Source organism: Prunus persica, chromosome G6, assembly GCF_000346465.2.
Source record: "Prunus persica cultivar Lovell chromosome G6, Prunus_persica_NCBIv2, whole genome shotgun sequence".
NCBI lineage: Eukaryota > Viridiplantae > Streptophyta > Magnoliopsida > Rosales > Rosaceae > Prunus > Prunus persica.
In genome coordinates this window covers 25,010,951-25,027,259 of record NC_034014.1, presented here as the reverse complement: position 1 = coordinate 25,027,259, position 16,309 = coordinate 25,010,951, and the positions used below count along the sequence as shown (strand labels likewise).

The following is a 16,309-nucleotide window of genomic DNA, read 5'->3' as shown; positions in this document are numbered from 1 at the left end:
GTTTTGGTCGCCCAATTGCCACGCCGGTCAAAAGCCTTTTCAAAACGTTCGCGGAGACCTAGACCTCAATATGGACCGCGGCGACATTGTGTTTATGTGTGTCCGTCCGTCGTACGTGTGCAGTTGCGTACCGCGTATCATTTATTTTTGTAAGACTAAATTTCTTTTTCGTCATTAGATTTTATACGAAAGTGTAATTTAATTAATCCGTGCACAACTTAACATTTACAATTTATAGAAATTAAGTTATTTTTTCATTGAGTATTTCACCTGTGATAGAAATTTTGAGAATACTGTGACCTATACTTTAATGCCGCTACTCTTCGTATTTACTTAACCAAAAATTTTGAATTATAATTTATCTAAATTTAATTTTTAATCATCAAATTAAAATTTCGTATAAAATTGAGTGACTAAAACTATTTTAAGTCTTTTCGTCTTTTCCATTTTTCATTTATTGATTTGATTTTTTGCTTTTTGAGGTTTAAATACATGTACTGTGTACAGCTTAAATGCCACGCTTTAACGAACGACGCGCTACCTGCATCTCTTTTTAGAAGCTTTATATTTCCCATTCTCACGTTCCTCTCTCTCTCTCTCTCTCTCTCTCTCCTCTTGCTCTCTGCTTCACTTCGCCTTCGATTTCACTGAACGATCTGAGCTTCTGAAATTTGGATTGCGTTCGTTCTTGATTGCTGGGCTTCATTTTCACTTCAACAAAGATTCAATCTTTTTCCAATTTCGGAAGATAAAGAAAGGGCCTTTGCCTCTTCGCCTCTTTCTCTGGTCTTCACTGTTTAGGGTTTCTGATAGCTTCTGATGGCTTCCCTGGGCTCCGCCTCATACTGGTGCTACACATGTAGCCGATCGATTCGGGTTCGGATCCGGGCCCAAGACTCGATCCTCTGCCCCGATTGCGGCGCCGGATTCATCGAAGAGATCCAGACCCCGACTCGATCTCCGCTCCACCACCCATTCCCCACCGCCGCGATGTTCCTCGACAACACTCCAATTTCGCAGAGCCCGAGCCCGCCTAATCTCCGCCGGAGCCAGAGAAGCAGCCGCGATCGCTCACCGTTCAACCCGGTTATTGTCCTCCGAGGCCCACCTGACACCGAATCCGACCCTGGAAGCTTCGAGCTTTACTACGATGACGGAGCCGGTTTGGGCCTCCGCCCTCTGCCGTCGTCCATGTCGGACTTCTTAATGGGATCGGGTTTCGACCGGCTGCTCCACCAATTGACCCAATTGGAAAACGGCGTCGCACGGCTCGACCACCCTCCGGCGTCGAAAGCCGCCATCGAGTCCATGCCCGTCATCAAGATCGCCGACGACCACGTCTCCACCGAGTCGCACTGCGCTGTTTGCAAAGAGGCGTTCGAGCTCGACTCGGAAGCTCGCGAGATGCCCTGTAAGCACATCTACCACTCCGACTGTATATTCCCATGGCTTTCGATTCGAAACTCGTGCCCGGTTTGCCGCCACCAGCTCCCTACTGACGTGCGCGGGCCGCGTGGCAGTGGCAGAGCCTCGCCGGAGAATAATGGTGTGGTTGGAGAAGAAGAGACGGTGGGGTTGACTATCTGGAGATTGCCCGGGGGTGGATTCGCTGTGGGCAGGTTCACCGGAGGCAGGAGAGCTGCTGAGCGTGAGCTTCCAGTTGTTTACACTGAGATGGATGGTGGGTTCAATACGGCTGGTGCTCCTAGGAGGATTTCATGGGCTTCTAGAAGGAGAGCGAGGGAGAGTGGTGGGTTTGCTCAGGCTTTTCGCAATTTCTTCTCCTTTTTCGGGAGGTTCAGAAGCTCGAGAAGCGGGTCTGGTAATGTGTTTAGTAGATCATCGAGGAGGAGGAGCCAGCGTTGGGCTTTGGAAGATAACTGATTGAGGTTTAGTGTTTTATAGTTATTGGGTTCTGATATTTTGATTACATTGTGCTGATGTTGTTGTTGAGGAAGGGAAAGTTTGTACATTTATCGTTTGTTTGGTGTAAATAGCAATACATGACAGAGAATTGAAGAGTCTCTCAATTGGGGCTCTGTGGAAGAGATGGAAATTTTGAATTTGGTAGAGAGACTAGGGAATTAGTTTTCGCACATTTGGAAGGAGGAGGAGGAGGAGGAGGAGGAGAAGTAAAGCCAAGGGATTAAAGTGGTGGCTTGGCAGCATTGGAAAGTTAGCAATGGAGAGGTGGTACAAGGCTTTCTGTTGTTGTTTGTATTACTGCTAGGACTTAAAAGGCCTCGCTTGTTGCAGAATTGCAGGGTTACAGTGAATTGACCTAGAAGCCGGTGGCTGTTTTTTGTTCTTTTTGGTTGTCTATTGTTGTACTTAGGATTGTTTTTATTGTTCTCATTTTAATCCAAAGTGATTACTGGCTCTCTTCTTTGATGTTGGTGTGCTGCATTTATTTTCAGCAAAATTTGATTTGGGATGCCAATCTCTCAATTTCAGTTGGATCATGTGATTAATTTCCTAACTTGTGAAGTAAGTTCCAGTTGGGAATTAGGCCATCTTCATCATCACTCAGAATTTTGCAGTTTCTTCTAACCCATGAATTTGCGGTTGTTAATTTGATAATTCCAAGCACATTTTCATGAAATAAAAAGGAATTTGCTGGAAGCACACGCATCATCTCTTTTAAAACGAATTTCGGCCTGCTCAAGCAGCTAACCAAATGCTTCAGAAACTGCAAAAAGTTCTGGTCTTTGATCATTGTGTGATGTTATGTATTTCTTCATGGCCAATTAAGTCCTTTTATGCCTAGTAAATTCTACCCTTTGTTGCATGTGAACTGTTGATGAGCCATCGCAATGGAAGTCTTGTGCCATCGTGCTCCTCGTTGCTCATTCACGGCAATGCAAGTCTTTGGCTCTCTGAGTCATGGTCAGGACTTTTCACGCGGCACAACCTGTTGGAATGTGGTACTTCATCCTTTGCTCGCTCATTACCCACAACCCGTTCCCCACCATTCGTTTGCTTCAAGCCACCAGTTAGTCTCAGCCAGCTCCTTCTTGCCCCCACTCTATTAAACGAGTGAAGTCGGCGTGGACCCAGCCTTATCTTTAAACCCACAAAAATCTTGGGTTCTTATTGGCCCTACCTATCCATTTAGAATGAAGAAAACACAAACCAAAACACCCTTTTTCACAACCAAGCTGAGAAAATTGAAATTACCAGATTTCTAGAGAGATGGGATCAATGTCTTCTCCTCTGACTATCATTTCTGCAGAGCCACTGAAGCAACCGGTTGCGGTCGGCCGCAGCAGCCCCTCTCTCTTGACGACACAGGCAGGGTCAAAATCTCTGTTGTGGAATTCTAGGATTGAGAAGAAGAGAGCATTGACTGTGGTTGCTGCCATTGGAGATGTATCTGCTGATGGCACCCCCTACCTGATAGCTGGAGCTGCTGCAGTGGCTCTGCTTGGAACTGCCTTCCCAATTATCTTCTCCCGCAAGGACCTGTAATTAACTAACTACCCTGCTCTCTCATTTCATTGACTTCTCTTTTTATAAAATATTTTGAGTTGTGTTTGCTGTGCTCGTTTTAGGTGTCCCGAATGCGATGGGGCGGGTTTCGTTCGGAAGTCAGGGGTGACCCTGAGAGCTAATGCAGCACGGAAGGACGAGGCTCAGATTGTCTGTGCTCGGTGCAATGGCCTTGGCAAGCTCAACCAAATCGACAAAAGATAGATCCCTCGTTTTCTTTGTCTGTTTTGTAACTTTGATCTCGCTCTGGTGCTGTCAAAGCTTATAAACAGCGTTTCTCTTTTAACACTGTCACATGAAAGAATAAACCTTTTCTTTAGTTATCACCATGGCCTCGAATATGTTGGTCTGCAACTCTAATTTCACATGGATTTAAGGCTATGCATGCATACATCATGTTTGCTGTGATAGTTCATATGATGCACTTGTATTCACAGCAAAGCTAAGCTTGCAATATCACGGGGCAAAACTACTGTTGTTAAAGGCTTTTAACTTAAAGTTGGCTTGTCAATATTGCTCTGACTGTCCTCCATGTGATCCCTTACCAACTGAACTGGATCTACTTCATCTGGGAAATTTTTTGGTTTGGCAGTCGGACCGTCACATAGGGTTACCAATTCACATGTTAAATATGGATGAATAATATGTTAATATGTCATGGACCTAGATTATAGCATTAAAAATATATACACATATTATAATATAAGTGAATCGATAATATTGACATATGGTGGAAGCAACTTGCTATATGTGTTGTCTATTTTCTTTTTTCGAGACCTATTTCTTCTTAGGATATTATTTTTTTTTCTTATAGAAACGATACTGAAAAATAGAAGAATTCAACAGAGGACTTCGATTGCATGAATGAATATTATATAGAATAAAAGAGGTCAACTGCAATTGCAAAGTAGAATGTTTCTTTTCATCCCATAAAAATAAAAATAAAAAAAGGTAGAATGTGTCTTCGTCTAAGGAAAGTTGCTAAATTGGTAAGGGAAAGGGACGACCTTGACCATAATAAATATGTTGCAAAAATTGTTTCATTACCAATCAATTATTTCCTTTACACAAGCAAATCAATTTCGTCATATAACCATATGGAGTGTATGAGAAACCAAATTTCATTAGTAATAGTATACACACAGCCTGAAGTTCGGATCGCATTGGGTCTTTGCTTCTTGGTCATCAACCCAAAATCTTCCAGCAGCAAGAACCAGCCCTACTAATCAACTGACACGTGCACGTCTTGATCCTTGCAGGGTCTCACAGCCACATACGTACAGCAATATGCACGCTGTCATCTCCAAAAACCACGGATGCACAAGCAGATGGTGAAACCAAATACAAATCTGACAGAACCAGTTAATGCCAATCTTCTTGTTGTCTGTCTTTGTTTTGCATTTGCCCTAGGTTGTTTTTTTGCTTAATGCTAGGAGCTCAAGATTAAGTGTTTGCATGCATGCCTAATTGGGTTTGATTAATATTAATCAAGGACGATCGAAAGTGATGATGAGTTGGATGAAGTTGGACGAGGATCTTGGTCCCGATCGTGGGGACGACAACTTCCACACAGATGATGAAGAAAACCAAGCTCACAGGTCTTGTGAGCAATATGAAGCCGATACCGAATCCGATATCGTTAGAGCTCCCTCAAGAAATCTGTCCCAAAACTCCATTGATGTTAATACTTATGCATGGCCTCAAAGCTACTGGTAAATTCTTCATAGACTACAAGACTATATGTATATAAATATGTGTGTATAGTATTTGCTTTCTTGTAACATGGTTTGTCGATGCAGATAAGATTTTCATATTGCTAAACTATGAATATGTATCACGCATTCAAACAAGAATTAACATATATTAGCTAGCTTTTTGTATAGTGTTTTTTTTTTCAATGTTAGAAGAAGTTCTAAGTTCGAATCCACATACCTCGACAAGAATTAACCTAAATAATTGTCCAGATTCACCATATCCTAACATGTTTTTCTTCATTTGGGTTTCATGATAAATTTTAAGCCTAAATGTGATATTATATATTCTTAGTGATTGAAACATTTGGTAACAGAAAAGACTAAGAAACAACTTCGTTTTTTTTTTTTTTAAGAGGACCGTTTCTATAGAGAGGGGCGATAGTATACTAAACTCACACACAATATACGGATGCTAAGACTTGAATCCAGAATCTTTCTTGGAATGAGTAAATGTTCCAAACCACTACACTAGTGGGTCTTTTGCAAATAAGAAACAACATTAATAAGTTGCCAACATCAAATGTCTTGTAATGTATCCTTATGTCGACTTTTTCCTTCTTGAATATGTGCATGCAGGCAATCGATTGACATGTACACAAGTGTGACGCCTCCTTCCCTGGGGTTCCTAGGCGCGGCGAGTTTGAATTCTTTGTCTACACTTGACAAGCGGCACTCAATATCTGATTCTGATTCAAGCACCACAAGGCTACTCATTTCTCAAACCAGTTCGGACAAAGAAGTGCCCCCCTCACCTTCCCAAGTTGCCAAATTCTCCATCTACTCTTCCTGCGCCTCAAAAGGCTCCCTCCCTGAATTGCCCCCACCCAAGGAACGCTGCTGTTCATTTTCCCAAGCTGTACTCAACGGTAATAACAATCAATTTTCATGGTAGATTAATAGCAGAGAATGAGTTGCCACTCTGCAGTTTCTAACAGAGAATTTCATCATTTTATTATGCAGGAACCAATGTTCTATGTGGGATAGGACTTCTTACAACCCCATATGCAATAAAAGAAGGAGGGTGGTTGAGCCTCATACTGCTTGCTTTATATGGTGTCATCTGTTGCTATACTGGAATTTTGTTGAAGAGATGCTTAGAAAGCTGTCCCGGTCTCCGAACCTACCCGGATATTGGCCAGGCTGCTTTTGGCTCTACTGGTCGTTTTTTCTTATCTGTAAGTCTAACTTACGTTGATAATGCTTATGTTGTCAGACTATGGATTCAATAGTCCAAGATTCATCGTCTTGTGATTTTTGGATTCACATCACAAATTTATCATATGAGCCATGCATGTTTCTATATGTTTGAAGCAACACTGACACTTGGATTTGGGCCATGCAGATAATATTGTATCTAGAACTATATGTAAGTGCACAGAACTCTTAGTTTCCTTTATGCCTCCCTCTTTCTAATATACATTAAAAGTTAAATGGCTGTGTGATGTAGGGTGCTTGTGTGGAGTTTTTGACCATGATGAGTGATAACTTGGCCTCAGTATTCCCAGACACCCAAATGACACTTGGTGGAATCCATCTTGATAGCCATCATATCTTTGGCATCACAGCAACTCTTGTAATTCTTCCAACTGTATGGCTTCAAAACCTTAGTTTGCTCTCTTACCTCTCAGGTTTCATATTCTGATCACTTATCTTAATCTATGTAAATCTTTATGCTTTCAATTTCACAATGTTGAACATCTAAGCTCTAGAAAAGTTGTACAATTGAACCAATGTTTTCAGTTGGAGGAGTGCTTGCATCAATCCTTGTGGCCCTTTGCTTGCTGTGGGTTGGGGTGGTGAACCAAGTTGGATTTCATCACAGAGGACCAGCCTTAAACCTTTCAGATATATCTGTCACAATTGGTATCTATGGCTTTGGCTTCGCCGGCCATTCGGTCTTCCCAAATATCTATACCTCCATGAAAGAACCATCACAATTTTCAGCAGTTCTAATAACCAGGTGAGGTGACCAACATTGGCTTTATTTAAAATTATTTTTTTCCCTGGTTTTAAAAATGTGACAAAGTATTTGACATGTTCCTCTGCTGCAGTGTTACATTCTGCTTTTTCATATACACTGGGGTAGCAGTATTCGGCTTTCTAATGTTTGGAGACTCCATCCATTCTCAGTTCACTCTAAACATGCCCACACATTTTGTTGCTTCTAAAATTGCAGTCTGGACAACTGTATGATTTAAGAAACTTGGTTCTGTTTTTTCCCGAGTTTCTTTTTTATTGACATATATATTGATTATCTCTTTTTTTTTGGGTCTCTTTATTACACAGATTGTGAACCCAATGACAAAGTACGCCTTGACAATGACACCAGTGGCTTTGAGTGTAGAGGAACTCTTTCCCGAAGCTTGGACGGGATCTCACTGTGTTTCGATTTTCGTTAGAACACTTCTAGTTTCATCAACTTTAGGCGTGGCAATGAGTTTTCCATTCTTTGGTAAGCATATGTGTGTTTGTGTGTGAGAAGTTCAAACTCTTAAAATAAAAGACGTGTTTTTACTCTACTGGCTATCAACTACTAACAAAATTCAGCTAGTGAACAATTTTGATTGACAATCGAACAACATTACATATCACATAAAAGAACATTTTTGCTTAAAATAAAAAGACAAGGCAAAGTTCTTTGAATATAAAGTGTGGCGTCTACTAAGCTGTTCATTTTGTCAACTGGACTGCAGGCTCTGTGATGGCATTGATTGGATCCTTAGTAGCAATGCTAGTGGTGAGTAATTTCTTCATAAGCCCATTCAATTGCAGGATAGAGGGAGCCAGTCGATTGGCAAGCATGATTGAGTGACCGACTCTCTCTATTCTGCAACTGAAGCTCTTTGTATATATACACCAAGATTGCATGCAGTTCATTCATGAAATGAAGCTCTCTCTATTATTGCTTGACAGGCAGTTGTTTTTCCATGTGTGTGTTATCTCATCCTTCTCAGAGGTAGATTAACTAAACTGCAGGTAAGAATCACAACCCATTATTGTAATTATTACTCAATGCAATTAATTTATCAGAAAGTTTCTGCAATAATGCCTCTTTCACAATATTTCCTGCTCTAATTTTCAGATTGCAACTTGCATTCTGATCATAATTGTGGGGGTGGTGTGTTCTATTATTGGAACATACTCAGCAATTTCAAGAATAGCTGACCAAATGTAATTTAGCACATGATATTCTAGCCTAAAGCTAAAGGAGGGAGACTAGTCACGTGTCGTTTCGTTATTGATTTGTTGCACCATGTAATACAACCATTGTACTGTAGACTTTCAACACATAGGAACAAACAACCCAATATGTGACATTCAGTTAGCTTTCTTATTTACACAAAATTAAATGAACTTGGTCCTTTATATGTTCAATAAAGGGGGTTCATTTGGTTCCAACAAAGTTTTGTAATGCAAGAGCCAAACAGGACTTAGCATGCATCAATCCATTTGTGGAGAAATGGAAACTAGTGCCCAGGCAACGTTTCAATCATGCAAGCAACAACACTACTGTTCCTGCCCTCAAACAATTCAGCATTACATGTGCAACCGACCGGAGGCTTTATGTTTATAGCATTCACAATTTACATTGGTTGCCTCACCGCCGATTTTGGATTTGACAATGAACTATTTTAGTGGCAGCACACTTAATTTAGTTGATATATTTATTTGTTTTGGCAAAAGGTACGGAAGATATTTCGCCCAATTAATGAAGAGTATTTGTCGAATTCACCCAGATATCTTGTATCGATGCTCACAGTTGTATGAAGTAGCGTAGTACCCTATATTTGTAGGACCAATAAAAGAGACACACATAATAACATTTTTAGATAACATAACATATTAGTCAGAAATAATAAAATAGTATAATCTCCGTTGCAATTAAGTTTTTCTCCTTTAATTGGGAGGGGCCTTAAGGGCAATGTCAGGTGCTGGCTGTCCAACTCACAGCCTCACAGAGCCTACCCCCGGCCAAAGGAAAGGAGAGCCATCAGTTCAGTCATGTGCAGCAGCCCTTTAAAATAACTTCAAAATTCAAGAGTACTCCAAGTTCCAACCAACAACAAGAAAAAGGTAGCTCCATGCTTTTAGCACGAGGATGCCATCATCGATATCATTCAATTATTCTTGCTCTATGTACGATTAAAACCTTATGGTGAAGCACACAACACAACTCAGGGATATGAAAAAATGGTGATTCGGGATGAATTATTCTAGGGCTTTCATATGGGATTTTTTTTAAATAGAGTATTTTAGGGTTTAATTAGGGGTGAATTATAATGGAAGTTTATTAATAAAAGTCATTCGTATCGTAAAGTTTAGTATGTAAGTTTTGCACAACCGACTTTTGAATCTTGAAATCGTCACTGAACACATAACTTCGAGTGTAGAAGTAACTGCTCTTAATCACTCTACAAGTTGCTTGCTTGTAATAGAATATTTTAAAGGCTACATAACATAATATAGTCAAGTCAACTTCCAGTAAAAAATGTGAATCATGAGACCCTTCTTTATCAAACAGAGCCTTTGGAAGTCGCTGACAAATGGACAGAAAATTTTGTTGCAGAAGCCAATGAGCTATACAAATGGAAGGCTTCTTCGAAACTACATAAAGATCTACCAATGTAAAAGAGAAGAAAAAAAAAGTGTGCAAGCTTAACTGACATGCACCAAACTTGACAAAATAAGGTTGTTTGGTGACATGGTCCAGCGTAAGTGTAATTGTATGTAACCACACCAAACGACATCGTTGGACACTGTCGTTTTGATCCTCGTCTACCTTATAGATCTCACCATGTGTGGAAGCAAGCAAGATCTTTCAAGCAGCAAGAAAAAACTGCGAAAGTGAAGCTTCTTTTGCTCTGTCTCAGAAGAATCATATTCAGAGTCTTTTTTTTCTTTTACTCTGTCCCCAAAACACAGGACACTCCACATTCAACCACATTCTGCTCATTAATACATACCCTTCACTCCCTTAACCCAAAACACCATCTTCCACATATTGCCTTCCATTTTAAGCTCCCTTTATATTAAATCACCATGAAAGCCTGCATTTTCTGGAACCGTCTACAAAACCCATGTCTAAAGTTTCAATCTTTCATCTTCTTCTGCTCTGTCACTGTCCTCATTTGCTTCACGGAATCGAAACTCTGCTCCCCTCAAACCCAAACACTTGTCTTACCCCTCAAAACTCAACAAATTCCATCTGGGTCCCTCCCAAAGTCCCCAAACAGGCTTCCCTTTCATCACAATGTCACCCTCACAGTCTCCATCGCAGTGGGAACGCCTCCACAGAACGTTTCGATGGTCATCGATACTGGAAGCGAGCTCTCTTGGCTTCACTGCAACAAAACCCGAAATTTTAACACCACTTTCGACCCGACCCGGTCCTCCTCCTACTCGCCCGTCCCGTGTTCGTCGTCCACCTGTACGACCCGGACCCAAGACCTCACCATACCCGCTTCCTGCGACTCCAACAAGCTCTGCCACGCCATTCTTTCCTACGCTGATGCCTCGTCCAACGAAGGAAATCTCGCCTCCGATACGTTTTATATCGGAAGCTCCGGAATTTCGGGTTTGGTTTTCGGGTGCATGGATACAACCTTCAGCTCCAACACGGACGAGGACGCGAAGACCACCGGGTTAATGGGCATGAACCGCGGGTCTCTCTCGTTCGTTTCCCAAATGGGGTTTCCGAAATTTTCATACTGCATTTCGGGTTCCGATTTTTCGGGCCTGTTATTGCTTGGAGACTCTAACTTCTCTTGGATCGCGCCGTTAAATTACACCCCATTGGTTCAAATCTCGACCCCATTGCCGTACTTCGACCGCGTCGCTTACACTGTCCAGCTTGAAGGCATCAAAGTTTCGGACAAGTTGCTTCCGATACCGAAATCGGTTTTCGTACCGGACCATACCGGGGCGGGTCAAACCATGGTTGACTCGGGAACCCAGTTCACTTTCCTTCTTGGCCCGGTTTACACCGCTTTGAGAGACGAGTTCTTGAACCAGACCTCAAAGATTCTCAACGTTTTGGATGATCCAAACTTTGTTTTCCAAGGTGCCATGGATTTGTGCTACTGGGTCCCTCCGGGTCAACCGAGACTGCCGCCGTTGCCTTCTGTGAGCTTAATGTTTCGGGGGGCCGAAATGAAGGTATCGGGTGGTCAGTTGCTGTATCGGGTACCGGGTCAAGTGAGAGGAAATGATACGCTGCATTGCTTCACATTTGGGAACTCTGACCTTTTGGGCGTGGAGGCGTACGTGATTGGTCATCACCATCAGCAAAACGTGTGGATGGAATTTGATCTCCAAAACTCTAGGATCGGTTTGGCTCAGGTGCAGTGTGATTTGGCGGGTCAGAGATTCGGTCTCAGTGTATAGTTCCCCGCGCTTTGATGGTCTGGGTCCCACACATCAGAGCCTTTAATTGGACGGTTAGATTACTGTGTGTAGCTAAGGACCGTGGTATTTACAGTGGTGTGGTCCTGTCGACAATATTATCGTCCTCTTTGGCCCACCGTCAGATGTGCGGACCATTTTGATTGGGAGAGGAGAGTAGATTAAATAGATCATAGATGTAGTAGGATAAGGATTGAGATTTGGTTAGGGAAGCCCTCGCGTTTACATCAACGGTTGAAAATCGCTTACACGCAAAAATGTAATATTTTATTAACCATTTATATGTGCGTATGTGTTTTTTTTGTTGCAATGTGTAACTGTATTTTACAATAAATATTTTTAAAAAGTACCCCCAAAAAAAAATCAAATATTTGAAGAAACGTTATTGCTTGAGAGACCATATTGATAACAAGAATCCATTTGTGGTGTAAAGTTTGTCCCCATTTTAATGCGAAGCGAACGACCATCCAAGACAACAGTACTTGGTTTGCTTGCCCTGCCCGTTAACATCCTATGTTTTTCGACCAAGATTGGTCCATTACCATCTGACCTTTTTTAAAGGCAATGCAATCACTCGTCTTTCATGCAAAACGTGTGATCGGTAATTTTTTTCATACATATGAAAAGGAGATTCAAACTTATGATGACATCTCTCAATAGTAATAGTAAGAAGAGAGAAGGAGATTCAAACTTATGATGACATCTCTCAATAGTAAAAAGAGAGAAACCATTAAACCGAGTACTAGTTTCTGCGTGATTCGTTTGTTTTAGATGAGGAAAGCCTTTACAATTTGTAAAGGTTATTTACAAGGCCCATTTATTTATTTTATTGCAGATTAGAGCCCATTACTATGTTAGCATGTCATATAACTTTGATAGTTTGGCAATCTGTTCATGTGTCCACAACATTTTCACATTGCTTTTTATTGACAACATTCTCTACTTACTTTTTTCTGAAACATAAAACAAGCTGTTGAACAATGTAAAGATATCACAGTAGAAACTTGGTAAAATATGTCAGTGTTCGACTACTAATAACACTGAAGTTTTATGATAAAACGTCACATGTGTTGGACTATGCATGTGATTAAGTTAGAAATTATCGGTGTTAGATCATTTAGTAGTATGGGTGGTCACCAATTATTTTGAAAAGAGCTCTCTATGACATGTCTAAAATAGCACCACCAATGAATCCTTAAATCAAAACAATAAACATTCTCAAACTGGGGCAGTGATTTGATCTGCCATGGATGCTTTTCAAATATTGGCTTGGTGGGAAATCAGATCAGATGTGGATTTTCTCCAAAGGACAAAGCCTAACACAAATTTAAAATCCATTAGCATCAAAGTTGTTAGGGTTGTACAGTAGGGTTAACAAACGACAGCTAACAAAGATGGTGTAAGACTTTCCTTCATTTTCCTTGATTAGCAAGTATCAAAGGTAGGAGGTTGAAGGCTACCAGGCAACCATGCCCATTAAACCCCTTTCTCAAATCCATCCCTTTTCTTGATTCAGATTAACGCTATTTTATCTTCCACCAAAGAAACGACCCCAATTGCTTTCGTTGTAATTTGACATAAATACCCATGTAACCAGCCAGAAACTGTTCATTTCAAAATGTAATCTGTAAGGGGCATTCCAGGAACACCAAGTGATACCGTTAAGAGGACCAATTAATAAATATAATCTGTCTTGACCTGCACTCTAAAGTAAAACATGACCAGCAGCTTCTAGCTTAATTTCAAACATGTAATTTGTTGCTGAAGGCAGAGGTTTTCTGCAACTGCAATGGAATCTCACTCATCTCAATCAATCACCTAATTAACAAACCCTACTGCACAATGCTAGCTTCCTTACCATATAAAAAGCCGCATTAATTTGATGTTTCTTCATCCATTGAACTCCAAGTCACAGCTTTGATATAATATTTACTCGAAAAAGGTTAAGCAGAGAGATCAGAGAGATGGGTTCTAGCCTTCTTCAATCACCAGCCTTTTCCATGGCTATCCTCTTTGCAGTTTGTGCTTTTTTATGTGTGTTTCCTGAGCCAGCACTTGCAAAGCATGCAAGGGTTACCAGGCACTACAAGTTTAATGTATGTATTGCATTTCATGTACAGAGTTTAATGTGAAATTGAAACAGATTAGTTAATTAAGGGATTGACCTTTGTCTGGTTTTTTATTGTTTTGCACAGATCAAGTCACAGAATGTGAAAAGGCTTTGTCAAACAAAGAGCATTGTGACTGTCAACGGGCAGTTTCCGGGGCCTCGGATCATAGCAAGGGAAGGTGACAGGCTTGTGATCAAGGTGGTCAATCATGTTCAGCACAACCTCACCCTCCATTGGTACCCAATTCTTGTCTTGTGATTTAGCTTTGGTTTTTTGCATGATTTTTTCAAAGTTTGAATTGAACATCAATGCTGACTAAAATTTGGAGAATTTACAGGCATGGGATCAGGCAATTGAGAAGTGGATGGGCAGATGGTCCTGCATATATCACTCAGTGCCCAATTCAGACAGGCCAGAGTTATGTCTACAACTTCACCGTTACTGGCCAAAGAGGCACCTTGTGGTGGCATGCACACATCTCCTGGCTTAGGGCAACTGTCTACGGACCAATTGTCATTCTCCCTAAAAGACATGTCCCTTACCCCTTCCCCCAACCCTTCCAAGAAGTTCCCATAATTTTTGGTAAATGATCAAGATCATAATCATTGCTACAAAATCCAAACAATTAAAACATTAATTATAGCATTAAGCATGAAACTTATATTGATTTGCAGGTGAATGGTGGAAAGCAGACACAGAAGCAGTCATCAGCCAAGCCTTGCAAACAGGGTCGGGACCAAATGTCTCTGATGCTTACACCATCAATGGTCTTCCTGGGCCTTTGTATAACTGCTCAGCCAAAGGTATTTACTAATTAATATCATCTAATTCAAAATTAGAGAATATTTTTTGGATTATAAGATAAACAATCTGCAATATTTTAAGCAGATACATACAAGCTCAAGGTGAAGCCAGGGAGGACCTATCTGCTGCGGTTGATCAACGCTGCACTCGATAATGAGCTCTTCTTCAGCATTGCCAATCACACACTCACTGTGGTTGAAACTGATGCAGTCTATATAAAGCCTTTTAAAACCCAGACTGTTCTCATCACACCAGGACAGACTACAAATGTTCTTCTGAGGACCAAATCTAAGTCCCCAAAGGCCACCTTTGTCATGGCAGCTAGGCCTTATGTCACCGGCCCGGCGGCTTTCGACAACTCAACAACCACAGGCCGACTAGAATATGAAACATCTTCCGTCAAAGCCAACAAGAACAAGAACAAGAAAAAGCTCCCTCTTCTCAAACCAGTGCTTCCAAAGCTCAATGACACATTGTTTTCCATGAACTACAACAAGAAAATCCGTAGCTTGGCCAATGCCAAATTCCCAGCAAATGTCCCAAAAGCTGTGAACAAGAACTTCTTCTTCACTGTTGGCCTGGGAGTAAGCACATGCTCAAAGAACCAAACATGCCAAGGCCCAAACAACACTAGAGTAGTAGCAGCCATCAACAATGTGACATTTGTGCAACCAAATACAGCTCTTCTCCAAGCCCACTTCTTCAACCAATCAAAGGGTGTGTACACCACAGATTTCCCAGCCAACCCACCATTCAAATTCAATTACACAGGCACTCCACCAAGCAATATTGCTGTGAGCAGTGGCACTAAGGTGGTGGTGCTGCCTTTCAATACTAGTGTGGAGTTGGTTCTGCAAGACACTAGCATCATTGGGGCAGAGAGCCACCCACTTCACCTCCATGGCTTTAATTTCTTTGTGGTGGGCTTCGGTTCTGGAAACTTTGATCCCAAGAATGACCCAAAAAAGTACAACCTTGTTGACCCTGCTGAGAGGAACACCGTTGGCGTGCCCTCTGGTGGGTGGGTTGCTATACGCTTCCTTGCTGATAATCCAGGTAACTTTCAACTCACGTGTTATGTTGTTAGGCTGTGAATCAAAACATACATTTAATAATACATATATTCACACTCTGACAACATAATCTATGCTTTATTTTTTCTAACAAACATCATTAAGTTGGTCACCTGATTGATAAAAAGTTGAATATTTGCTGTTAAAAGTCTTATTCTCATTACCTCTTTTTTGGGTGTCAATTATGGTTATGCAATCTGATTTCTTTTCTTGGTGATGCAATAGGTGTTTGGTTCATGCATTGCCATCTAGAAGTGCACACCAGCTGGGGCTTGAAGATGGCATGGGTCGTTTTGGACGGAAAGAGACGCAATCAAAAGCTGCTTCCTCCACCATCCGATCTTCCCAAATGTTAATTTCAAATTTTGGTCATAGATTTGTTTTGTTTTGCTTTCATTCTTTTTGCCCTGTTGCTCCCCTTAAAACGGGTCATAAGGCATTTAGGTTATGTAAGTGTGATGATTCAGGAATGTTCCAACTAAAGTTTCCTACCCTGTGAAAGAATTGGGTTAGAGTTTTGACTTGTAACGACATTCAATTATTGAATTGAAATGCAATAGAAAATCTTTTTTCTTTTAAGTAATATTGTCCTCTTATGAACTCTTATAATTTTGCCATTCAATTATTGGGTTAGGGTTTAAAATTCATACCATTACATGCAAGCCTGCTTCTTTGA

At 41.0% G+C, this 16,309-nt stretch overlaps 5 protein-coding genes across 5 annotated transcripts; all 5 read left to right on the top strand.

Annotated features, from left to right (window-relative positions):
* LOC18773755 (probable E3 ubiquitin-protein ligase RHC2A) lies at window positions 530-2,434 on the top strand. Its single transcript, XM_007205379.2, has one exon. It carries the CDS (start codon window positions 820-822, stop codon window positions 1,882-1,884), a length of 1,065 nt encoding a protein of 354 aa, XP_007205441.1. The 5' UTR covers window positions 530-819; the 3' UTR covers window positions 1,885-2,434.
* On the top strand, window positions 2,614-3,898 carry LOC18774528. Its single transcript, XM_007206778.2, has 2 exons — window positions 2,614-3,464; window positions 3,552-3,898. Exons 1-2 carry the CDS (start codon window positions 3,193-3,195, stop codon window positions 3,691-3,693), a joined length of 414 nt encoding a protein of 137 aa, XP_007206840.2. The 5' UTR covers window positions 2,614-3,192; the 3' UTR covers window positions 3,694-3,898.
* LOC18773734 (vacuolar amino acid transporter 1) lies at window positions 5,004-8,418 on the top strand. Its single transcript, XM_007207577.2, has 10 exons — window positions 5,004-5,201; window positions 5,820-6,109; window positions 6,204-6,418; window positions 6,691-6,871; window positions 6,984-7,203; window positions 7,295-7,430; window positions 7,530-7,695; window positions 7,937-7,980; window positions 8,157-8,219; window positions 8,326-8,418. The coding sequence occupies exons 1-10, from the start codon at window positions 5,008-5,010 to the stop codon at window positions 8,416-8,418; spliced, it is 1,602 nt and encodes a 533-aa protein (XP_007207639.1). The 5' UTR covers window positions 5,004-5,007.
* On the top strand, window positions 9,610-11,948 carry LOC18775176 (aspartic proteinase PCS1). Its single transcript, XM_007206757.2, has one exon. The coding sequence runs from the start codon at window positions 10,284-10,286 to the stop codon at window positions 11,625-11,627; it is 1,344 nt and encodes a 447-aa protein (XP_007206819.2). The 5' UTR covers window positions 9,610-10,283; the 3' UTR covers window positions 11,628-11,948.
* LOC18772636 (laccase-17) lies at window positions 13,533-16,216 on the top strand. The gene is made up of 6 exons (XM_007208232.2): window positions 13,533-13,741; window positions 13,841-13,992; window positions 14,094-14,338; window positions 14,431-14,559; window positions 14,645-15,616; window positions 15,859-16,216. The coding sequence occupies exons 1-6, from the start codon at window positions 13,610-13,612 to the stop codon at window positions 15,987-15,989; spliced, it is 1,761 nt and encodes a 586-aa protein (XP_007208294.1). The 5' UTR covers window positions 13,533-13,609; the 3' UTR covers window positions 15,990-16,216.

Excerpts from the sequence above, each read along its gene's own strand:
- LOC18773755 (XM_007205379.2), top strand. The coding sequence starts at position 820 with ATGGCTTCCCTGGGCTCCGCCTCATACTGGTGCTACACATGTAGCCGA.
- LOC18774528 (XM_007206778.2), top strand. The coding sequence starts at position 3,193 with ATGGGATCAATGTCTTCTCCTCTGACTATCATTTCTGCAGAGCCACTG. Across the intron at positions 3,465-3,551 it reads ATCTTCTCCCGCAAGGACCT|GTGTCCCGAATGCGATGGGG; the intron begins GTAATTAACTAA and ends TGCTCGTTTTAG.
- LOC18773734 (XM_007207577.2), top strand. The coding sequence starts at position 5,008 with ATGAAGTTGGACGAGGATCTTGGTCCCGATCGTGGGGACGACAACTTC. Across the intron at positions 7,696-7,936 it reads AATGAGTTTTCCATTCTTTG|GCTCTGTGATGGCATTGATT; the intron begins GTAAGCATATGT and ends ACTGGACTGCAG. Across the intron at positions 7,981-8,156 it reads CCTTAGTAGCAATGCTAGTG|GCAGTTGTTTTTCCATGTGT; the intron begins GTGAGTAATTTC and ends ATTGCTTGACAG.
- LOC18775176 (XM_007206757.2), top strand. The coding sequence starts at position 10,284 with ATGAAAGCCTGCATTTTCTGGAACCGTCTACAAAACCCATGTCTAAAG.
- LOC18772636 (XM_007208232.2), top strand. The coding sequence starts at position 13,610 with ATGGGTTCTAGCCTTCTTCAATCACCAGCCTTTTCCATGGCTATCCTC. Across the intron at positions 13,742-13,840 it reads CCAGGCACTACAAGTTTAAT|ATCAAGTCACAGAATGTGAA; the intron begins GTATGTATTGCA and ends TGTTTTGCACAG. Across the intron at positions 15,617-15,858 it reads CTTCCTTGCTGATAATCCAG|GTGTTTGGTTCATGCATTGC; the intron begins GTAACTTTCAAC and ends GTGATGCAATAG.